Source organism: Diplotaxodon limnothrissa, linkage group LG14, assembly GCF_057381915.1.
Source record: "Diplotaxodon limnothrissa isolate DT_005_m linkage group LG14, D_limnothrissa_male_GT1.1, whole genome shotgun sequence".
Taxonomy (NCBI): domain Eukaryota; kingdom Metazoa; phylum Chordata; class Actinopteri; order Cichliformes; family Cichlidae; genus Diplotaxodon; species Diplotaxodon limnothrissa.
Window position 1 is genome coordinate 1,479,139 of NC_140609.1, and position 20,784 is coordinate 1,499,922.

General features: G+C 41.9%; 1 protein-coding gene across 2 annotated transcripts in view; it reads left to right on the forward strand.

Annotated features, from left to right (window-relative positions):
• Positions 1-10,619: 10,619 nt before the first annotated feature.
• sorl1 (sortilin-related receptor, L(DLR class) A repeats containing) overlaps positions 10,620-20,784 on the forward strand; it is a 92,660-nt gene continuing 82,495 nt past the window's right edge. For both annotated transcript variants that reach the window (XM_085370282.1, XM_085370283.1), the window contains exon 1: positions 10,620-10,940. In XM_085370282.1, coding sequence (XP_085226408.1) covers positions 10,620-10,940 — 321 coding nt within the window. The remainder of the gene's footprint in view (positions 10,941-20,784) is intronic.

Here is a 20,784-nt window from a genome sequence, read left to right on the forward strand (position 1 = left end):
TTAACATCCTTTGCTTATTTTGCTTATAATTGAATATAAAGTTGTAGCCCTTAATCTTTTCTGCCTGTTCCATAAATATACTGCTGACATCACACATTCAATCAGTCAATTAAAGAACTTTCATCACATCAAAGACATTAAGAGGGAGAGATGACACTCAAAGAATCATGAACGTTTTGAAGTTTTCATGTCCTGTTGAACCCTAAAGTTAAAGTTTATTTTTATAATGTTTCAAATTAATGACCCAAAATACTGCAAGTGCTTGGACTTACTTATGTAAGGACCCATGAGCAACTCTAAGTGGGAAAAGGCGCCAAACCAGTATATATTTCAGTGTAGCTGTGTAAGTAATTACAGTCACATTCTTCTTAATCATTGTTTAGTGATTCCTCATAACATACTGTAACGTCCCAATATGGCGATAACGCATCAAAGCTCTAATTCAAAGCTAACAACCATTAATTTAAGCTAAAAAAGACAAACTGTCTGCTAACTGCTTGTCATGAGGGGTACCTTCAAATCTCTTCATTTTTCCTGGGTGAATCAAATCAATGGAATTATACAGAAAAAGATTAGAGCTGCCTGTGAGTGAAGTGTGCATGGGATGAAGCTGCTGAGGTGGTGGATTTCAGTGCAGATCAATGCTGCTGCCTTGTGGCAAGAGAGTAGATTATGACATTGTACAGATGAACCAAAGAAGAAAGTACAGTTAGAGATGTGCTTTAAAATGGCTAGGCTGTGGTAATGATGCTCAACTGCTTCTTTCCATCTTCAAACAAAACTCACCAGTAAACATGACTTAGACTTAGAGGGAACTCTTGGTCTCTGTCTCTTCAATGTCTGATGTAATATTTCATGTAATTATCCTTTTATTGTTGTTATTATTAGTAGTATTTTGGCCTTTCTTTATTGACTGGGATCAATATCATGTCACTCTCAAGTTCTTGAGGGGGTGGGGGGTCAGATACAGGACTTCCACCCAAGACTCTGCATGTTTTATATTTTAATTCTTCAGTGTAGACCCACAATGACAATGTGTCCAAAGCAAAAAAGGAATGGTTGTCACAGTTATGTTACACAGTAGTTTTGTTACTCACTTTACTGCGAAATTGGGCAGGAATGAAGTACATTTCAAGTACAAATGAACCCCCCACCACCACCACCACCAAAGAAAGCCCAGCATCTGTAATATTTCATTTTCATAGAAATAAAGTAACTTTTTTTAATGAAGCCTGTAAAAACCTTGAGTTACCGTGTACCTCAAAAGGACATGTAGATCATTTCCACAGTAGCAGCTGTTGTCTGGCCAGCTTCATTAGCAGATGGTGTCTTGTGTTTCCAGCTGTAATGGCCACCTGTTCTCACTCGCAGGTGTGAAATTGCTGAAATCTGCACCTTCTCACTCTCACAAGAGCCACGACCTCCGTTGTCTCTATTTCACATCCCTTTTTTGTAACGTAAAGTTGGGTGCAGCGGCTGAATACAATTAGGTCGTTGTCCACTTTATATTTATTCATATTTATATATGTAAGACAAAGTGCTATTATGTCACCACTTAGTATTTTCTGTAGTCAAGTATTCCAGCGATTCATGCATGTAATTTCAGCTTGTCTCATATTTGTGTAGATGTTTATTCGACGTGTTTAGAGACTTTTGACCTGTTTGGGGACTTTTTGCTTCCCCTGTGTTTGTTTTCTGCCTCCATGTTTGCTTACTTTGGATCTTTGGCTTTCTCTGTAACTGCTACCTGATTACTCGTATTAACAACATGGCTGCTGTTGCCAGGCAGCTGAGGAGAAAGTTAAACGCTGCCTTGTTACAGTGGATGGATGCAGCTGCTGATTCGGCTAAACTTTCTATTATATTGTAGCTGGAACTGTAAAAGCAAATTCAGACCAAACAAACAAACAAAAAACAACAACAGCAAAAACACGCTATAAATGTTATTTAAAATGATCAGGTGGAAATAATCAATAATCAGAGAAACTAAAAAAAAAGTAATACCTTCCATCAGTTCAAAGATTTTATATCAGAGCATAATGAAAACATATTCTAGTCATTACCAGGTTTTAAAATGAGATCAATATTAACACATTATATATTACATCCTGTCTCTTCCTGCCACAGCACTGCAGTCAGGTTTGAAGTCTGGACTTTGTTTGCACAACTCTGATTCTAGTGTCATGTAATTAATATATCCTCAGTATCCTTATTTTCTTATTATATTGTTTTATGTACTTTAATCATGAAGGTTTGTAGACCAAGGCCACTTTTGACTCACAAACTAAGCGCTCACCCAGACTGAAAACAGGAAGTGTGGAGCTGTACAGCATATTAATAAATACAGAAAGCCAGACAGAAAAGAGGAACTTTGCCTTATAAGCAATGTTTGCATTGAAACTGTGACGTGTAAAGTACCAAAATAAAACCTTTATGAGACACACTTTATGATTCTAATGTTAGAGATCCTGCAACTGGCGTTTGGGCTCTGCAGGGGTCTCTCTTCCGGGAGATGATTGAATAAAAAGAAATATAAATGTTTTAACCACTATGAGTCGGTTTTCTCTGTTCTATCATGGGGACAAAAGAATCGGGTTAATACTAGTCTTTTTCAGCCGTTCTCCTATTGATTTGCTGCTGTGCTTGGGATCGTTGTCGTGTTGCATGAGCCACTTTTAGCCAAGCTTTAGTTCTCAGACAGACGGCCCCACATTTGACTCTAGAACACTTTGGTATACAGAGGAGTTCATGGTTTATTCAGCCACTACGAGGCGCCCGGGTGCTGAGCTGCAAAGCAAGACCCAGACTCAGTTAGCTGTTTGTAAATGGACTGGTTCTTATGTAGCGCTGTTTCCATCATGCACACAAGCACTTTTCTTCTCATCTCTTATTTCCTCTGTTTGTCCAAAGCACAGTCAGTCACTCATTAATATTTGAGTGGTAACATTTTTACCTTGTTCAAAACACAAGTGTGCACAAAAGATGAGACCGACATGTTTCTCTACCAGCACGCGGCAGGAGTGTGTGCCTAAGAGGAAAGAAGTGGTTCGTCAGGGCCAAGGTGATCTTGTAAATTTTGCAATGAAATTTGTTTCCTGAGCAGATGACTCCGAGGAGACAGGCAGAGGGGTCTCCAGAAAGGTGAAGTGGAAAGGTCACGAACGAATGCAGAACAGGTGTCAAGCCGAGAGGCTCCACCTGCAGCGCCCACAACTCCCTCGGAGTAAATATAAAATGGACCGTATTCTCTACTCTTTATAACAACACTTTATACAACATGTTTCATACACACATTCATACTCAGATCAACATATTGATGTTCAGTATTTGTGCCAAGGTACTGATTCAAGCACACTGGAGCATCCAGGGATCAAAGCGCTAACCTTCTGATTATCAGAAGAGAGAAGGAGGAGAACTTTCAAATAAACAAACATTCCTGACACGAAGAATAAAGAAGTGGTGGTGTTTGCAGCAGCAAACAAACTTGAGCAGACTGGTGGCACAGACCACGTCAATGCCTTTGTATAAATGTTCAGATTTCCTTCAGTTCTGTTCTTCCAGTGTTCAGCTGACACTCGGGTGGGTTTGATGGAGAAACAAACATGGCTGTGTCTCACATTGTAGCTGTTTACACGTGCACTGCAGCCCTGAGCCTTTGGAGAAATAACACTGAGGAGGTTGAAGTGAGAAGGCAAACATCACAGCCAGATCAGGCATTAAACAATCTGTAGCCCGTCATCTCCTTAATGTTCTACTTCCTGCATGCTCTACAAAGGAGGCTCCAGGAGTGGTAATACATCTAGAGCTGATAGTTTGCTGTACGAAAAGAAGAAAAGAAATGTGATGATTCAACACAGATATGGTAAACACTTGTCTAATAGAATTAACTGGAATGATCTGAAAAATAAAAGGGTTTCCTCAGCTTTAGCCTACACTGTTTAGTACTGTGCACTTATCCATCTCACAGTTACTAAATATGGCCAAATATGGTAACGTCTCAACATTAGAATAAACTTGGAATGAGTGGAAACACATGCAAACAGCAACATTAGTTCAAAAGACTTATTTGCAGAGGCTGATTGGATTTATTTGATTTGATTTAGTTAGTTTGTATATTGTTTAGCTGGGGTGTGTTTGTAATCAGACACACGTGAGGTGTGTTAGAATACCTGCAGTGTTTCACTGTTTAGGTTTTTAGGGGAAATCTTTTACGTTTTATTGGTGGCGGTATGACCAGCATCTATTCAAGGCGGGTTTTTTGAGAGGCTGGGTTGTTCATTTTTAGATGTGTCGCTGGTGAACATGTTAAACCTCTGCACGTGGAAAAAAGAATATATTCAAAGCTTTGAAAAACGACGGAAGGCTCGTGTGGCTTTTTCCCATCTGGTCCCCTTCACATCACCTTGCGACCGTTATAATTTCAACACATGAAACAACAGTATAGCTAACATTAGCACTGCAGCAGCTGAGCAGTCTGAAGGTGGATGGGAGAAGCCGCTCTTGTAATGAGGAATTACAATAGATAACGGAAGTTAGCTGCTTCATAATGACAGCAACTTAGAATAGAATAGCCTTTATTGTCATTGTACAGAGTACAACGACATTGGAGTGCCACTCCCTTGGTGCAAGTTTCAATAATAAATGTAAAATATAAAAAGTACAAAAAACCAATCGTAAGTACTCAAACAATAGTATGTACAATATATACAGGATAGCAGCATTAATATAATGACAGTATGAATAGCAGCATAATATAATGACAGTGACGGTATGGAATAGGTTCAATTGTTTTTGTGCTTATTTACTACGGTGATAGCTCTGGGAAAGAAGCTATCCCTGAATCTGTTTGTCCTGGTTTTATGTGACCTGTACCGTCGGCCTGACGGTAATAGTTCAAACAGTTGGTTGCTGGGGTGAGAGTGGTCCTTGATGATATTGCCAGCTCTGCTGAGGTACCGAGAGTTTGCAGTGACCTCCAGGCTGGGCAGAGAGCAGCCAGTGATCTTCTGGGCTGTGTTGATGACCCTCTGCAGTACTTTCCTGTCCGCAGCTGAGCACCCTGCATACCATGTTGACTTGACACACACACAAAACCCAACAGCACAGTTAACTTCTTAACATCCACCAAGACACCAAAGACAATCTAGGGTCCAGACTTGGTTTATTTTAAGCCACATGCTAAACAAGCCATTCTTCAGAAAATAGAAGATGAGATATTTGAAATGAATCCTCGTACTTTTTTTAAATTACACTTTTCTTTTGCTGGCATTTCCAAACAGGTGAAAGGTTTGTTAATTTGGTGGAAGTTAAGACATTTACACCTGATTCAAACTAAACCAAACCAAAAACAATAGGCCTGTCTCTAATCTGCATTTTATACCATGATTAAACCCTGCTCCTGGCTGCATATTATACCTGTGATATTGTTATAACAAAGACTAATTCTTTTGTCCAGTGGGAATCCAGTCGATATCCAAATAATTCAAAGATTGTGCAGAAAAAAGGAGAATCTTGGAGGATGTTTCTGAAAGTAATCTCTGAAGAAAGAAATCAATGAAAGTAAAGTGGAGGAAATCGACCACCAACTGGAGATATTGTGGAGAAATATGGTAATATTGCAGAGCTGTATAAACAATTTGCACTTTGACTGCACACATAGCATACAGTAATACTTTAAAGAGGATGGGGAAGCACAGATTTATCCCGTCACAATCCAGACTGAGCGGTAGTAAAGAATACCAGAGAGAGAACAGAGCCACGTTATATTCAGTAAGGATTTGACTCACGAGAGTCTGTGTACTGCTCAGGGTTGGCCGTCTCAGAGACTTTCTGTTGGTAACATCTACACGTCTACATGTAAAGTGATTTGCTCATTGTGCATTCTTTTTATAGGAAGCAACACAATGTCTCTGGCCATACATAAACCTGAATTCTTCTAGTGAAAATGACAACTTAACATGCATATACACTAAACGATGGCACAGCAAATGTATTGTAGGCTTTCCCTAAAAAATCTGTACTACTGTTAGCTAATATTGGCAATATTATTGGTGTTGGGAACAATCCCAAATTCAGGTAAATTATATGCTGATAGTAAGGATGGTCTGCTCATTTTAGAATATGAAGGTACAGCTGAGAGCTAAAGCAGCTTAACCACAACTGCACATCTAAAAGTAAGTTACTAACATGCTTTACAGGGAAACAATCAACTGTTTACTTACAAAGAAATGAACAGTATTATTATTAGAATATTATATATTTATGGTACTTTGATTTTAATGAGGAGAGATGGAATATCACCCAAATATTACATAAAAGTTATAAATGGATTTGAATGCCATTGAGATAAATAAGTATTTGATTGCAAAGCAAAACATGACTTAATACTTGAGAAACGCTTAAAACATTTCTTGTGCTCGGTCACCAGGTTTGCACCCATCTCAGGAGGGATTCTGGTCCACCCCTCTTTCCAGGAACTCTTTGAATCTTTTATGTTCTTGGCTGACCCCCGGCAACTTCATCTTCTTTCCATAGGACTGAGGTCTTTAGCCACTCCATTGTTGCCTTGGTGGTATGCTTTGAGTTCCTGTCATCGTGAAGTGCAGTCCACAACCCATCTTCAGTGTTCTGGACAACACTCGTCTCCACCCACTCTGTGCTACCTGCACTACCTGTCTTCAACTCTTTAGTGTCCTGTCCATAGCTTGGGATGGATGACCCAGGGAAGTGTCCTCTATACTGTTCGGTGCAGTGACACACTGGATTGTAAATCAATCACTATGTGATTCAACTTTTAGCTTTAACTCTACAGTGAACTGTTTTTCATAAACTGTTTAAGGCAGACTTTTTTATAAATTGTCCTCCATTTTTAGAAGATCAAAATTAACGAGACAGACTAAACATAATTTTAAATATAAAAACTCTTTTTAATATGTGGATGACAAAACTTTGCAGTCAATGACTGCCTAAAGCCTCGAACCCATGGTCAGCACCAAATGTTGCTTCCTCCCTGGAGTTGCTCTGCCAGGCTTTACTGCAGTCGGCCTGAGCTGCTCCTTGTTTGTGGTTCTCTCTGCACTCAGTTTCAGCTTTGCAGCATTTGGCTGAACCTGAGCCTGGAGTTTACCTCTGTACACGTCAGACTTCATCCTTTTACTTATCAGCAGTCACATCATCAATAAACACTGGTGACCTGGTTACACTGGCAGCATGATGTGCCCATACATGCAACAATGCTGCTGCGTTACACAGATAATGTGGTCTGCTTTGAACCATGAGCCGTTTCACTCCTCCAGATTTTTCTCTTCTCATTGCTCTTCTACAAGTCGACGTTTGTTTCAGTTTGTTTCATCTGTCCAAAGATTTCTTTTACAGAACGGTGCAGATGTGCACTGCAAAGTCTGATCTGACCTTCCTGGTCTTAATCACCGGTTTGTACCTTCCTAAAAATCCTCTGCTTTCCAGTCGTGAAGGTGTCTCTTGATTGTGTAGACTTTGACAGGCATACACTCCTCTGCTAAAGGGTGTTCTTGATTTGGTTAGATGTTTTGTTTTTTACTGTAATTCTGTCATCATGTCCTTTAGTTGTCTTTTGTGGTCTTTCATTCCTTCTTGGCATTGCTGAGCTGGTCACTGTTTTCATTCTTTCTAATAAGCTAAAGCTTTTGCTGTCTCTCTGACAGGTTTATTTGGGTTTTTAAAAATTCTGATATTATGTCTGCTTCATTTGTCATGAGAAACGAGAGGGCAGGCCATCAAACAGCTTGTCACTGAATTGGGGCACTGTGTATGAGCATTCTTGTTATTCTCTAACAGGTTCTGCAAAATATTTGCAAAATGAATTAAATTCAAGCTGAAAGTCTGCACTTTACTCACATGTTGATTATTTGACTTGCGGCGTGCAGCTCGGATCTCAGCTGACCCTTCTCACCCTGGACACAGTCTGTTTGACCTGCTCCCCTCAGGCAGGAGGCTCCGGTCCATTCGCACCAGAACCTCTCGCCATAAGAACAGTTTCTTCCCCTCTGCTGTTGGACACATGAACAATAACCATATGACTGTCCCCGCCACTAACACATGACCCTACGCTGTGTCACTGCATCATTCCATGTTTGGCACTGATCACCACCTGCACTCATGCACATATCTTTCCACGTAGCACTTTTAATTCTTATCCCCACTTTTATTTTTTCCATGTCTATTTAAGTGTTATTTATGACACCATGTTTGCACTGAAGCACCGCAGCAATTTCCTAATGTTGTAAACCTGCTCAACATTTGGCAATAAACCCCATTCTGATTCTGATTCTGATTCTGACTTAAAATCCACAGTAGATGTTTACAAAAGCAGAAGAACAAGAATAACGTCTTTGTTCCAAACTTTATTCAGACCTTCAGTATTTATCCTTGCATGTTCACCTTTCACCTCTCTCCCCGATACTCACACACATCCATTCTGTCTTGCTCGTGCTGACTGTCCTTCCTCTTCTTCCCAGAGCATACCTCCACCGCTCCAGACTCTCTTCCAGCCTCTCCTTAGGCTCATTACAGATCTCAGTGTCATCTTCATATATCCTCCTCCACAGAGACGCCTGCCTGACCTCAGCCATCCTTCTCTTTCTCTCATTTTCTATATTGATCAGCTCCTCGAACTATTCACTTGTTAGCATATTTCCATCTTCATCATTAATCTAAGCTGCTTAATCTCTCTGTCTAGCCAATGATTCCTATTCTCCTTCTTTAGTGTCAGTCTAACATACCTCTCACTATAAGCCTCTGCTTTTGTCACCGTTCTCTTCGTTGTACACCTAGCTTCCCAGTACTCACGTCTACTCATCTCTTTGATTGTCACACTTTTTCTTCCCACCCAGAGCTTTTCAGCTCCTCCCTGAACTCTGTGTAATATTCGTCTTTCTTCAGCTTTCACCATTTAATCCTTTCCTCTGCTTTCATTCACTTTCACTTCTTGAATTGAAAGCCATCCTACAGACTACCAACCAAGCGAGCTCTCCCCTGATACCATCTTGTGGTCTCCTGTCTATTTTAGATTTTATCTTCTGCATAAAAATGTAGTCCACCTGTGTGCAGCCTCCTCCACTCTCATGTTATCCTGTCTCTGCCTCTTCTTAAGGTCAGTGTTCACAGCAACCATTTCCACCCATTTTGTAAAATCCACAACCATCTGTCCCTCTGTATTACTCTCCTTAACACCGTACCTATCCAACACTTCCTCATCGCCTCTGTTCACTTTATCCGATTTCTCCAGAATTCCTGTTTCATCAAACATCCAACCTGCGGGGCACGGATGCTGACATCATTCGACATCATCCTTTCAATTTCCAGCTTCAAACTCGTGATCCTTTCCGACACTCTCTTCACCTCCATAGTACTGTTCACATTTTCTTCCTTCAAGATTACCCCCACTCAGTTTCACTTCTTAACCATACTGTGCTCATTTACTGAGAGTGGCAGAACTGGAACTCCTGCATAAAATGAAAGCTAAGGGAGAACATCCAAGTCTACACAAAAGGGCCCTGTCTGTGTGAGTTCAATACCAGGACCTTCTTACTGTGTGGCAACAATAGCTGCTTAGCGTGAGGACAATGGTCATCAGTGCTGGGTGCCCATGGAGCTTTATATGTAAATGTGAGAGTAGCAATGATCCCTACAGCTAACTCAGAGCAATAAGACAAAAGATAAAGGCCTGCCGTGTGGTATCGTGGAACGTAAGCCTGCATCTCTTTCTTCTCTTCTTTCCCCCCTCACCCCCAAACCAGTGGCAGCAGATAGCTGCCCCTCCCTGAGCCTGGATCTGCCTGAGATTTCTTCCTTTTCTTCCCACCATTGCAAGAAGCCTGCTTATGAGCTCATTTGAGTGTTGTGGGATTTCTCCAGAATACTGTTGTCTTCACCTTACAGTATAAACCACCTTGACGTGTCTGTTGTTGTGATTTGGTGCTATACAAATAAACCTGAATGAAATTACACTGAATGTCTTTGGGTGCTGTGAGTGTGTTTGACTGTTTGGCAAAGCCCTCAGCCATGAATAAAAGCACAATGTGAATGTGAGACTGTGTCACTAATGAGAGCTCAACTAGTCACAGATTAATTTACCACCAGAACGTTTAATGTGCTACAGCTACAATATATTTATTGTTGAGGTGTAAGTGGTACCTTTACGGTCTGGTTGTATTTCTGTAATGTTTTGTGCGCTACAGCGTCATAAATGTCCCCTTTGTAAAACACCGTTTTCACTAATAAAAACGATGCTGATGTGTTTGTGCGAAGTAAAGAATTTACACGATAGTACTGCTTGCTGATACGTGTTACATAGCAGTTCATGTACCAGGCAGGCTATAACGTTTGCTGTTGCGTTGTTTTTTATTTGCATTTGTCAGAGTTGTCGTTGTGTAATTCGTGTGCCTCCTTAAACAAATGGCGTGGACACCGGGAGGCTTGTTCACAGCCTTTGTGTGTGATACCGATCCAGCAAAAGCATATTTGAAGCTGAGAAATGTGGTACTTCCTGAAATTTCCCATGGCTTGCGAATGTAGCAGTGGCTGCCAGTAGAAGGAGCTCTTCGGTCTTACCTAATCCAAAAGGCAAAACATACACAAACATGGCGTTATCACGAGCGGGCGAGATGCTGTCCTCTCTTCGCTGTTTGTTGTATTTATTGGTCCTCAGCGTGGCAGGAATAAACTCGTCGACTCTTCGTCTTCATCCTGAGCAGCGTTACATGCTGCCGCAAAACAGAGGATTTTTCACAATAGAAGCAAGTGAGGCTTCACTGCACGGAGATGGAGGTGGCTCCGCGGCTCGAGCGCTGCATCTGCCCGCTCGCAGTGGAATCGAAGGCGGGTCGGTCTCCAGCGTCTACCCGCAGCATCGAAGTCGCCGGAGCGCTGGTAAACCGGCGATGCCAAAGGTGTACGGCCAGGTAATATAACGCATTAACTGCGTGATACCGCTCACTTTGACGCGCACATCGAGCTTCACCTCAGCCTGACCTTACTGGTATGGGTGGCGTAAAGAAATTACGCACTGTTGTTTCCGAAGTAGCATCAATTCCTGCACCTTATGCTTGAAGCAGGCTCCTGTTGTGTGGGGGTCGGTTTACCTGATGCCTTTAAACGTCACACCGGCAGTGTAACATTACAATTCACTAAACGTTCATTCAAATGAATGTAATTGGTCAGCGGCAACCTGTCCGCGACACTTTCGACTGTCGCTGAAGAAACGAGACAAAAGTAAGACACTGCGTATGTTCAACGGAGTTCCCGAAACATCTCCTTTGTCGTGCCAGGGAACGGAAGCGTAACAAGACCAGAAAAGTGAATTAGGCAGAGGGTTTGGTGTCAGTGTAAGGGGACTGGTGCTAACGCTAGGTGCGAAACAAATGTCCGTGTCTTTACCTGCCGTCTCCGGGGGGTGGGCTGAAGTGAAATCACCAAACGTGGATCCCATACAAAGAGCCCACGGAGGCAGACAGAGCAAGAAATTCCAAATTTTAAGTGGAATTATGCGTGGAGCTCTCCACACCCCAGGTCACTGACCTCAGTTTGGCTAAATGTAAAAGCAAATGTTTTCCTGGTGATTTGCACCTTTGGGCCACTTCCACAGCTGCTGCATTGGTTTGTCCACTTATCTGTGTCCTTGCCCCCCTCGCCCATAGTATTCTTTGCTAAGGAGAAGGTGGAGCCCAGTAATGGTTAACTACAGTGCTCTTAAGTGCTATTATAGCATTGGTATTCATTACAATGCATTGTAATAAATATAATGCTATTGCACTCTTTGTTGTCTTGTGGGATTATACAGTTATTGAGCATGCACAGACGACAGCATGATGAAGGTTGTTTAATGAAGCATTACAGCTTCAGTTGTGCTAAGGGAACACAACTGACAGGAAAAAACAGCTCACTTCCACTAAAGAAAAAGGAATTCATCACCGTGGTTCTCTATTTCAAGTATGATGAACTTTGCTGGAAACCTTTTCAAGTCAACTGGCTTTTATTGTCATCTCAACCATGTACAGATGGTACAGTACAGCTTGAGATGATACAGCGTTCCTCCGAGACCGCGGCGCTACATATTACATACAACAGACGAACACAGGACTATGTAAAGTGCAATGTGCAAAAATTGCAAAAAAAACCCAAGACAAGAGCCTGCAATGGAAATGTGCTAAATACTGAGTATTTTGCAAAAAGTAACTTGGTGCCTGAAGGTGTGTGTGTGTGATCCCAGTCACTGAGTGTTCAGGAGTCTGAACACCTGCAGGTAAGAATCTGTAGACTGTCGTCCTGCAGTATGATAGTAAACAGGAAAACTTTGGGTTCAGTTCTGAAAGATGAACAACATAACATCATTGTTTAAAGAAAACTTTTTATTATATTCCATATTTTCACCAACCTGCCACATCATTCTTTGTGAGGGGCAGCCAATCAGAGCAAAGGGAGGGGAAGAGAGCTAAAACACCTTTGGTCAGACAGTGGATCAACTGAGGGGCTCTGCTAAGGCTCACTATAAGATGCATAAGGATCATTTTCCAATGAGGCATACAGATAAATGTAAAAGATCCAGAGAATCAAATGGCTGTAAATTTAGGAAACAAGTCAAGTTACTCTTTTGAAAAAGCAGCAGAAAAAAGTTGGAGTGTGAAAACAAATATTGTTTAGTGTTTAATCGGTGGCAAAATGTATATATTGGTTTTCAAGGAACAGATAAAAGTATCTGTGTCTGTTTAAAAACCCAACGAATGCTTTGTACGAGAGAAGAGAGGCAAATGGACGTGTCCACAAGTTGTCATCGAGCTGCTTTCTCGTGCTGACTGACACTTCTGGTGATGCCTTCAGTCAAAACACAGCTATAGCCTCCAGAGAGTCACATCGGGATCATGTTTTGTCACTGGTGAACGATAAGGCTGGAGGAGGTTGGCTGGTCGAGTGTTTGCTCCTCAGCTCGCTGTCCCCGTTGGCTTGTAGTGGTTTGACTAAACTTGTTAAGGTCCTCGAGCAGGCATTGTAATTAGAGGTAATGACTGTCTGAGTTGGGTGCAGTGTGCATACTTGATTGTGAATCTGTTCACCTAATCAGCCTCGACTGTTGGAAGATGAGAATATCACAGGTTTGGATGACGGCATTAATGTGAAAGTCAGATGGAGCTGTGGACAATGGCAGCTTTATGTCAAACCAGAGTTCACGGCAGGAAGTTTCAATGTATTTTCTCTGTGTCCGAATGCGGGAAGCTTCCCTCATTGTGTCAGCCATGACCAAGCTAGAATGGTGAAAGCTTGAAAGCTGTGCTATCATTATTTCCCAGTCTTAGTAAGTCTTCATATCTAAGGACCTTCACTGGGCAAAATTCCTACTAAACTTCTAACACAACCCACCTGCTTCAGCGATCACATGCTCTCTTGAAACAGTGTGTTGTCCTAGAAGTGCAACACTTCAAACAGCTGCAGTTTGTCTGATTTGCTAAAATTGATATTAAATAATTGATAAAAATGCAGAAACACCCAGGAGTTCACGATAGGACTCAAGTTATTAAAAAATAGAAAATGCTAAGATTTTATTAGGCTGCAAATGTGTTCAAGGTATTTTTTTTATTATTCATTGATCTGCAGAGTCTCACTTATTTAGTCTTTAGGTTTCTGTTTTTTCATATTTGATAACCTCGAACTAGAGTGTATTTGGTTTTAAAACCACTTAAGGGACACTTAAACTATGTAGAATTACACTTTTTTTGTCAAAGTTAAAAAAATGTTGCGTAATTCAGCACCTGAGGTGCTGCAGGTTCACACATCTGGATCTGAGCAGTGTTTTCTGTCTGTCTGTGAACAGCATTAGTCATGCCTCTGTTATTATGATCGATCATAACAGCACTACAGCGTTTTACATGGTATAAAAGTGTCGTAAAAAATATCATTATGGTAATATTATGATTTTGCCAAAATTAACTTGATCTAACTTTGAGGTTAAATCAACCAACCCTTCTTTCCACTGATGCTCTGTGGGTTGGGCTTTGGCTCAGCCACTCAAGGACTGTCACTCATTGTCCTGAAGCCATTCTATTCTTCTTCTAGCTGTTTGCTTCAGGTCAGGATTAAAAGTAAAGTTAAAGTAAATAAAACTGTACAAACTGCTGTCAGAGAGTTCCAGAGTCTGGGGGCCAATGTAGCTCTGTCTCTTATAGTTTTCAGCCTCATATGCTGCACAGCCAGCAGGACCCTGATCACATGACATCACGGGTAGGGATGCTAATCGAGAACCGGTTCTTGTAGCGACCCAGTTCTCGGTAGTTCAGTTTCTTTGAATTTTTAGTCTGTTTATCGATTTATCCGTTCCACTTGCACTTCACTATACACTACAAGTGATTTCAGTTCATGTACCAGTGAAGGAAAATAGTGGGTCAAGAGCACAGGTATGATGACGATGGTGAAGTGCAAACGCTCTGTGCAAGCGTCTGCACAGACGGCATGCTGAGGCTAAGCTAGCCAAGAATCCAGAGTGATGTTAAAGCTGACCCAGCCCTGCAGACTCACCTCCAACTTCAACAGGTACCAAACTGTTTCTACTGGTTTCTAAAGTAGAATCACCGTGGTGATGGCTTTGAAGTCTGTTTGTGCTGGTTTCATTCCTGCTTTGTGCTGTAAACTTTGCATTAATGGCTAAATACTAAATGGCGTTGTTCCCGCTGGTGCAGGGTCCGCTCTTCAGCAAAGGTTTCTCCACTTGGTTCAGTCCAAGGTGTCCTCAGGTGATGCGTTGACGGTCTTAATGTCTTCCTAAATTTTGTCCATCCACTGTTTCTTCGGTCTGCCTTGAGGCCGGCGTCTTTCTGGGTCGGTCCTCATAGTCGTTTTTGCTACAGAGTTCTCATCACTTTGAATCACGTGTCCATACCACCTCAGGCGGGACTCAAGCATCTTTTCCTTAATTGGGGCTACACCTAGTCGCTTCCGTATGTCTTTGTTCGTAACACAGTCCCATCTTGTAATTCCCAGGCTCCATCGAGAATGCGCATCTCCATGGTGTTTAGGGCCAGTTCATGTGTGGTCAATGCGGGCAACATGCAGAGTCATACAGGGCTACTGGGCAACCACCGTTTTGTAGATTTTTCCCTTGAGTCGATCTGGCACTCTTCTGTCACAAAGGACACCAGTGACTAGAGCAGGGCGATATGACCAATAATATTTATCATGATATACATTTGAAAATTTGCAATAATGATATAACTAACGATATAACTGATGATATAATTGACACTAGACAAAATACTTTACAACTCCACAACTTTATTAGTGCAAAAAAACCCAAAAAACAGTACAAATGCAAATTCCTCGCTGACAGTTTGACCAAAAGGCATTTCCAGTGTAAACTGGCTGACATATCCTCAGCATAACCATGTATAATATCCACAAAACTTAAAAAGAGGTTATACACACAATACGGTAATATTATGTTGAAGAACAGTATGTATCACTCCATGAGGCTCCTGCCTACAATAGCCGTAATGCTCCCACAATCTATCAAGCGGTGCGGCTTCGTAGCTAGCAAAGTCGTACTAAAATACTTGACAGATTATGTGTAGCACATAAAATCGTTTCGAGGTCAGTAAACACAACCAGAATTCATACATAAGGCACACGAGATTATAAGGGGCTCTGTCGATTTTTAGAAAAACCAAATGATTGATTTTAAGTGTGCCGTATTTTTCCAAAAAACACAGTAATAACAACGGCCCGCTAGCATGCTCTACCAAAAATCAATCAATCAATCAATGCTTTAATTGCCACGTGCAAGTTGCCCTGCAGTGAAATAGTGCGTTTGAAAACAAAGGCACTGCACATGCACGTTTTACCCATATTCTATCGCAATATTTCATTTTCTTATCGTTGCCTAACATTATACCGGTATTACCGTGAACGGTATGATATGGCCCAGCCCTACCTGTCGCCATTTTAACCAGGCTGCATTTATTCGTGCTCGGACATCGGAGGGGATATTTCCATCGCAGCTGATAACTGAGCCCAAGTAGCGGAACTCTTCTGTCTTCAACTCTTCGTTGTCAATTATGACGATGCCATCAGTTTGGGGGCCTCCTTCCAGGTATTCGGTCTTTTTTTGTATTGAGCCGCATACCATATTCATCGAGCCGGGTCTTTCAGAATTGAGTCTCTTCTCTGTCTTTGCTGGCGAGGAATACGTCATCAGCAAAGAGGAGAGACCATGGATGAGGTAACTGGAGGTCGGCCGTGATTAGGGATGGGTATCGAAAACCGGTTCTTGTTGAGAACCAGTTCCCACTGTTTCAATTCCTTGGAATTGTTTGCCACTTTTAAAAACGATTCCCTTATCGATTCCAGTCGCCCCGAATGACGTCATCACGTTGAGTAGCGTCTTTTACCCAGTAGGAAACACGGCGCCTGAGCGGCACAAACGCTCAAAAGTTTGGTTACACTTTATGAGAAAGGATGACAACAGGGCAACGTGCAATACTTGCAAAGTAGAGATTTCATCAAAGGGAGGAAACACTACGAACATGCAAAAGCATTTGCTCAAAAAACACGCGATTGCTTTCAACGAATGTCGTGTTTTTGATCCGCTCCGGACTAGCGAAGCTCAACCCAGCAGCAGCGGTAGCGTTTCCACGTCCTCTCCTGTTAATACTGCAGGTAACTAATCAATTAGCATTGCATATTATGTTAGCGCGATTTACCTTATTACAAAACCTGCTATTACTGTGCGTTGCATTTAGATAACCATGATGAGAGAGACAGAGTCTGGCTGGCTCAGATGCTGGCAGTTCTCGCTGCAGTCTACCGGTAGCGTCTCCTTTCAGGCCAGGATAGACGAATGTCACCCAGCAGTGTCTAAGTTTGTGGTCAAAGGCTTGCACCCATTTGCCACAGCAGATGCCCCCGATTTCACTTTGGTAAGTGAATGTGTTTAATTGTAGGCAGGACATTACTGGATATTCTTGTGTAATTGCTACAGAATAATTTATGTTAAACTTTGTTATTGCTACAGGAGAATATTTATTTTATTATTTTACATATACTTTTTTTTTCCTGGGGACCCTGTGACACCCCATTGAAGAGCCGTAGGCTGGATCTCTTAAGATCTCACTGTTGGGTTTGTAAGGCCATGTTACTCCTAAATTTCTATCTTGTTCAAAGAGAAGATATAAAACACAGTTCCAAGCTAATCGACTTTAGTGTTCTCCTTTTAAAAAAGAATCAATAAGAGAATCGATAAAGAATCGAATCGTTAAACAGAATCGAAAATGGAATCGGAATCGTGAAAATCTTATCAATACCCATCCCTAGCCGTGATGGTATCCATACAAAGGATAAAGAGGAGGGGTGATAAAGCTGATCCTTGGTGGACTCCGACGCTAACTGGGAAGGGAGGTGATAGTCCAGCGGCGCATCGGACTGAACTGGTGACGTTGTCATAGAGGAGCTGTATCCATTTGACATACACCTAAGGGACACCATGCGATCTTAAGAAGTGCTATATGAGGTCATGGGGTACCCTGTCGAAAGCCTTTTCAAGGTCTAGGAAGGCTGTACCGTCTTGTTCTTTTCCCTTTGCTTCTCCAGCAGGAGGCGGGCAGCGTGTAGCGTCAGTTGTTCCGCATCCCTTCACGAAACCGCATTGGTTGTGGGTGACGTTGACAATTTCCCGAAGACGTGCATTGATGACTCTTTCGAATATTTTCACCGTGTGACATAGTAGGAGAATAGGACGATAATTTAAGCATTCGGCTACATCCCCTTTGTTCTTCCATATGGGTATGGTAATACTGGTAATACTGGTTGTCCAGACCTTCGGGACTTCCCCTGTGCTGAAAGTCTTGTTAAACAATTCTGTCAGGATGGCCATTCCCGGTCGCCCGAGAAGCGACCGGGAATGGCCATCCAAAGATAAGGGACCCATCAGATGCTGAAATGGCCAAACTGGTCGGGACTGGTCCAGTGTGATTCGTGTACACTCTGGAGCTGGTTTTCCTTGCAGGTCTCTCTGCATTTATTCTTCTCTGACCAGTTTTGCTGTTGCGTCTGCTTCGGTTGGGATATCGTCTGGTCCAGTTGCTGCTCCAGTAGGAAGATATGTTTCAATAACTGTTGAAATTGGTCTGAAACTGCTAAGAAGGCTTGACCTTCAGTTTGAATTTAATTTTTCTAAGGGACCACAAGATGAACCACGAATGTTGTGGAGGGCAAAACCAATAAGCTGAACTCAATTCTGCTCAATATTAATTTGATCTCTACATAAAGTGTTACTGGTAAGAACAGATGTTACGATTAGGCAATGAAAGGTATATACTATACTAGGGTATAGTAAAATGCCAACGTTTTATCAGCATTTAATCAAAATGAAGCCTTAAAATTTCAATGACTTTTAACTTTAAGAAGCTTTATTGTTAGAGCTGTTCTTTAGTCTGTTTTGGGCTTGAACAAGTACTTTAAAGTCAGCATCACTGTCTGATGTGGAAATTCGAAGCACAGTCGTATCAACAGGAAATGCCAAATCTGCGTAGCGCTCAGAAGCAGAAGACAATGTCATGATCTTGCTTTTCACAAAACTCTTACATTTCGGCTCTCTGTTTATTACTTTGTCCAGGCTGAGCCGTCTAACAGCTGAGGGGTGGCTTCTGTCTCCCAAAGTGTACCAGACTGTGATTAAGTCCTCTGTCCTGATCAAGTGAATTATTATAATTACAACACCAACACCATGGTTAATTTTTAGCACTGACCGACACAGCACCTCCTCATGTATAATACGGTTCAAAAACTCCAATTTTATTTCTCCATTCATTTCAGTCTCTTTATCTTTACGTGGTTGAAAAGTCGAACATTCACCCATCGGTTGTAACACGTGACTGTTTGTCAGGTGTAACCAAGCATGCTGTCATAGTCCCTTTGATTCAGTGCATTTCTGCCATCTCCCTGTAATTTCAAACTCATTGTTATCACATGTGCAAGCTGGGATATGAGTAACTGGGTTTAGTCATGGACTTCACAGGTCTCGTCCAGAGCCAAAAATAAAAAGTCAAAATGATCTGCTTGGCTTTTAAACAAAGCTCCAGATTTCCTGCAACGTCCTCGATCCGTCTTATGGTTTGCCTGGAGAGGGGCAGAGTCTCAAATGCTTCTTATTTCTCAGGGGATATCAATGCAGCAGAGCTTAACAAAGATAAGGGACCCATCAGATACTGAAATGGCCAAACTGGTCGGGACTGGTCCAGTGTGATTCGTGTACACTCTGGAGCTGGTTTTCCTTGCAGGTCTCTCTGCATTTATTCTTCTCTGACCAGCTTTGCTGTTGCGTCTGCTGAGAATCATTTTTAACTTGATGCTCCCATCAACAGTCTCATTTTCAATGCACAGCAATGAGCCAAACTGTTAAAAACACATCTAATATTATCTAATATTACATAATTTTAAGGACTGACATGAGCATGCACTACAACCTGCAATCCACTTCCTGGATGGTTCTGTGCTCAGCTGGATCGTTAGTTTGAATTTCAGGCTGAGAGTAAGGGAAACATCAAACTTACAAACCTCACTGAGGTGCGGTGGGGCTCTCCCACACCCATGTCACAGGTTTTTTGTTTTTTAAACATACACTGAGACGTTGACACAGAGAGGAAATAAAACATGTTGTCATAGATTACTGTCTGGTGGTGTGCACGGCTAGTACATTAGATGATCAGTTGTTGGTGTTCACCTGAGATATTCACCAGTTAAAGTGATTATTCATATTTTCTTAAGGTCTGTTGATTGTTATGTATCTGTACGGCAGGATGCAGCAGCCTCTGTCTCAGGAAGTTGTGAAAAAAACTGTGAAGTAAAACAGATGAGAACCACAGTAACCAGTGTTGGTCGGCAGTGCTTTGATGTAGAAAATCAACCTTTCTTTGTAGGCTGCAGCACAGTGCTGGTCCTCATTCAGTGCTGGAAGCTAACCTGCAAAGAAGGCTTCTGCTGCTAGCATTCACACTAGTCACACTCAGCAAACTAATCTGACCAATGAGCCGCCTGCATTTCAGTGTTAGGACTTGCTTAAAATTCTGATTAATGAACACATAAAAATTACACAGACAATTTTAAACCTCATACATTAGACTGGACGTTGGACTTGCAGTGTGTATTTTTGTTACCTAGTGCCACACAATAAGACCAGCCCAGGCATGTCTGAGAGCAGGAGCCATGTTTCAGGCTTCAGTGTAGTAAAAATTGAGCTGCTTCTACAGCCTGTGACAAAGCACCAAACATGCAAGAAAACTCTTACCACTAAAGGGGGAAGCGACAACCGCTGAGCCAAAAAACACACTGCTAAAGACAACCAAGCTAGGAAGGAGGCGATGCTAACAGCTGGTGATGTAAGGCTGAAGAGTAAACCAAACATCGCTGTAGCATTTGCTATTTACACTCTAAATCACAGGCGGAGCAAATGGTGGATGGAAATTACTGATGCAGTTATGTGGTGGTAAAAGCAGCTGGTTAAAAAGCTCGACAACGTCCCAGGTAGAAAATATTTCTCACTTTTATTATGAGGCAACATTGTGCAGGCTCCTGGGGAATTACAAGAAAAAACTACTTTAGTTATTGTAAAACAGGATTTACCAACACTTCCAGGGAAAACACTGCCTAACTTTAGCTTATGCTGTGTCGCTGCTGTTGCTGCCGGCACCTCGTGGCATCAGTGACAGTGGAAACCAAGGATGGATAATGCTGTTTGTTTTGTTAGCACAAATCAATGCTGCTATCTGC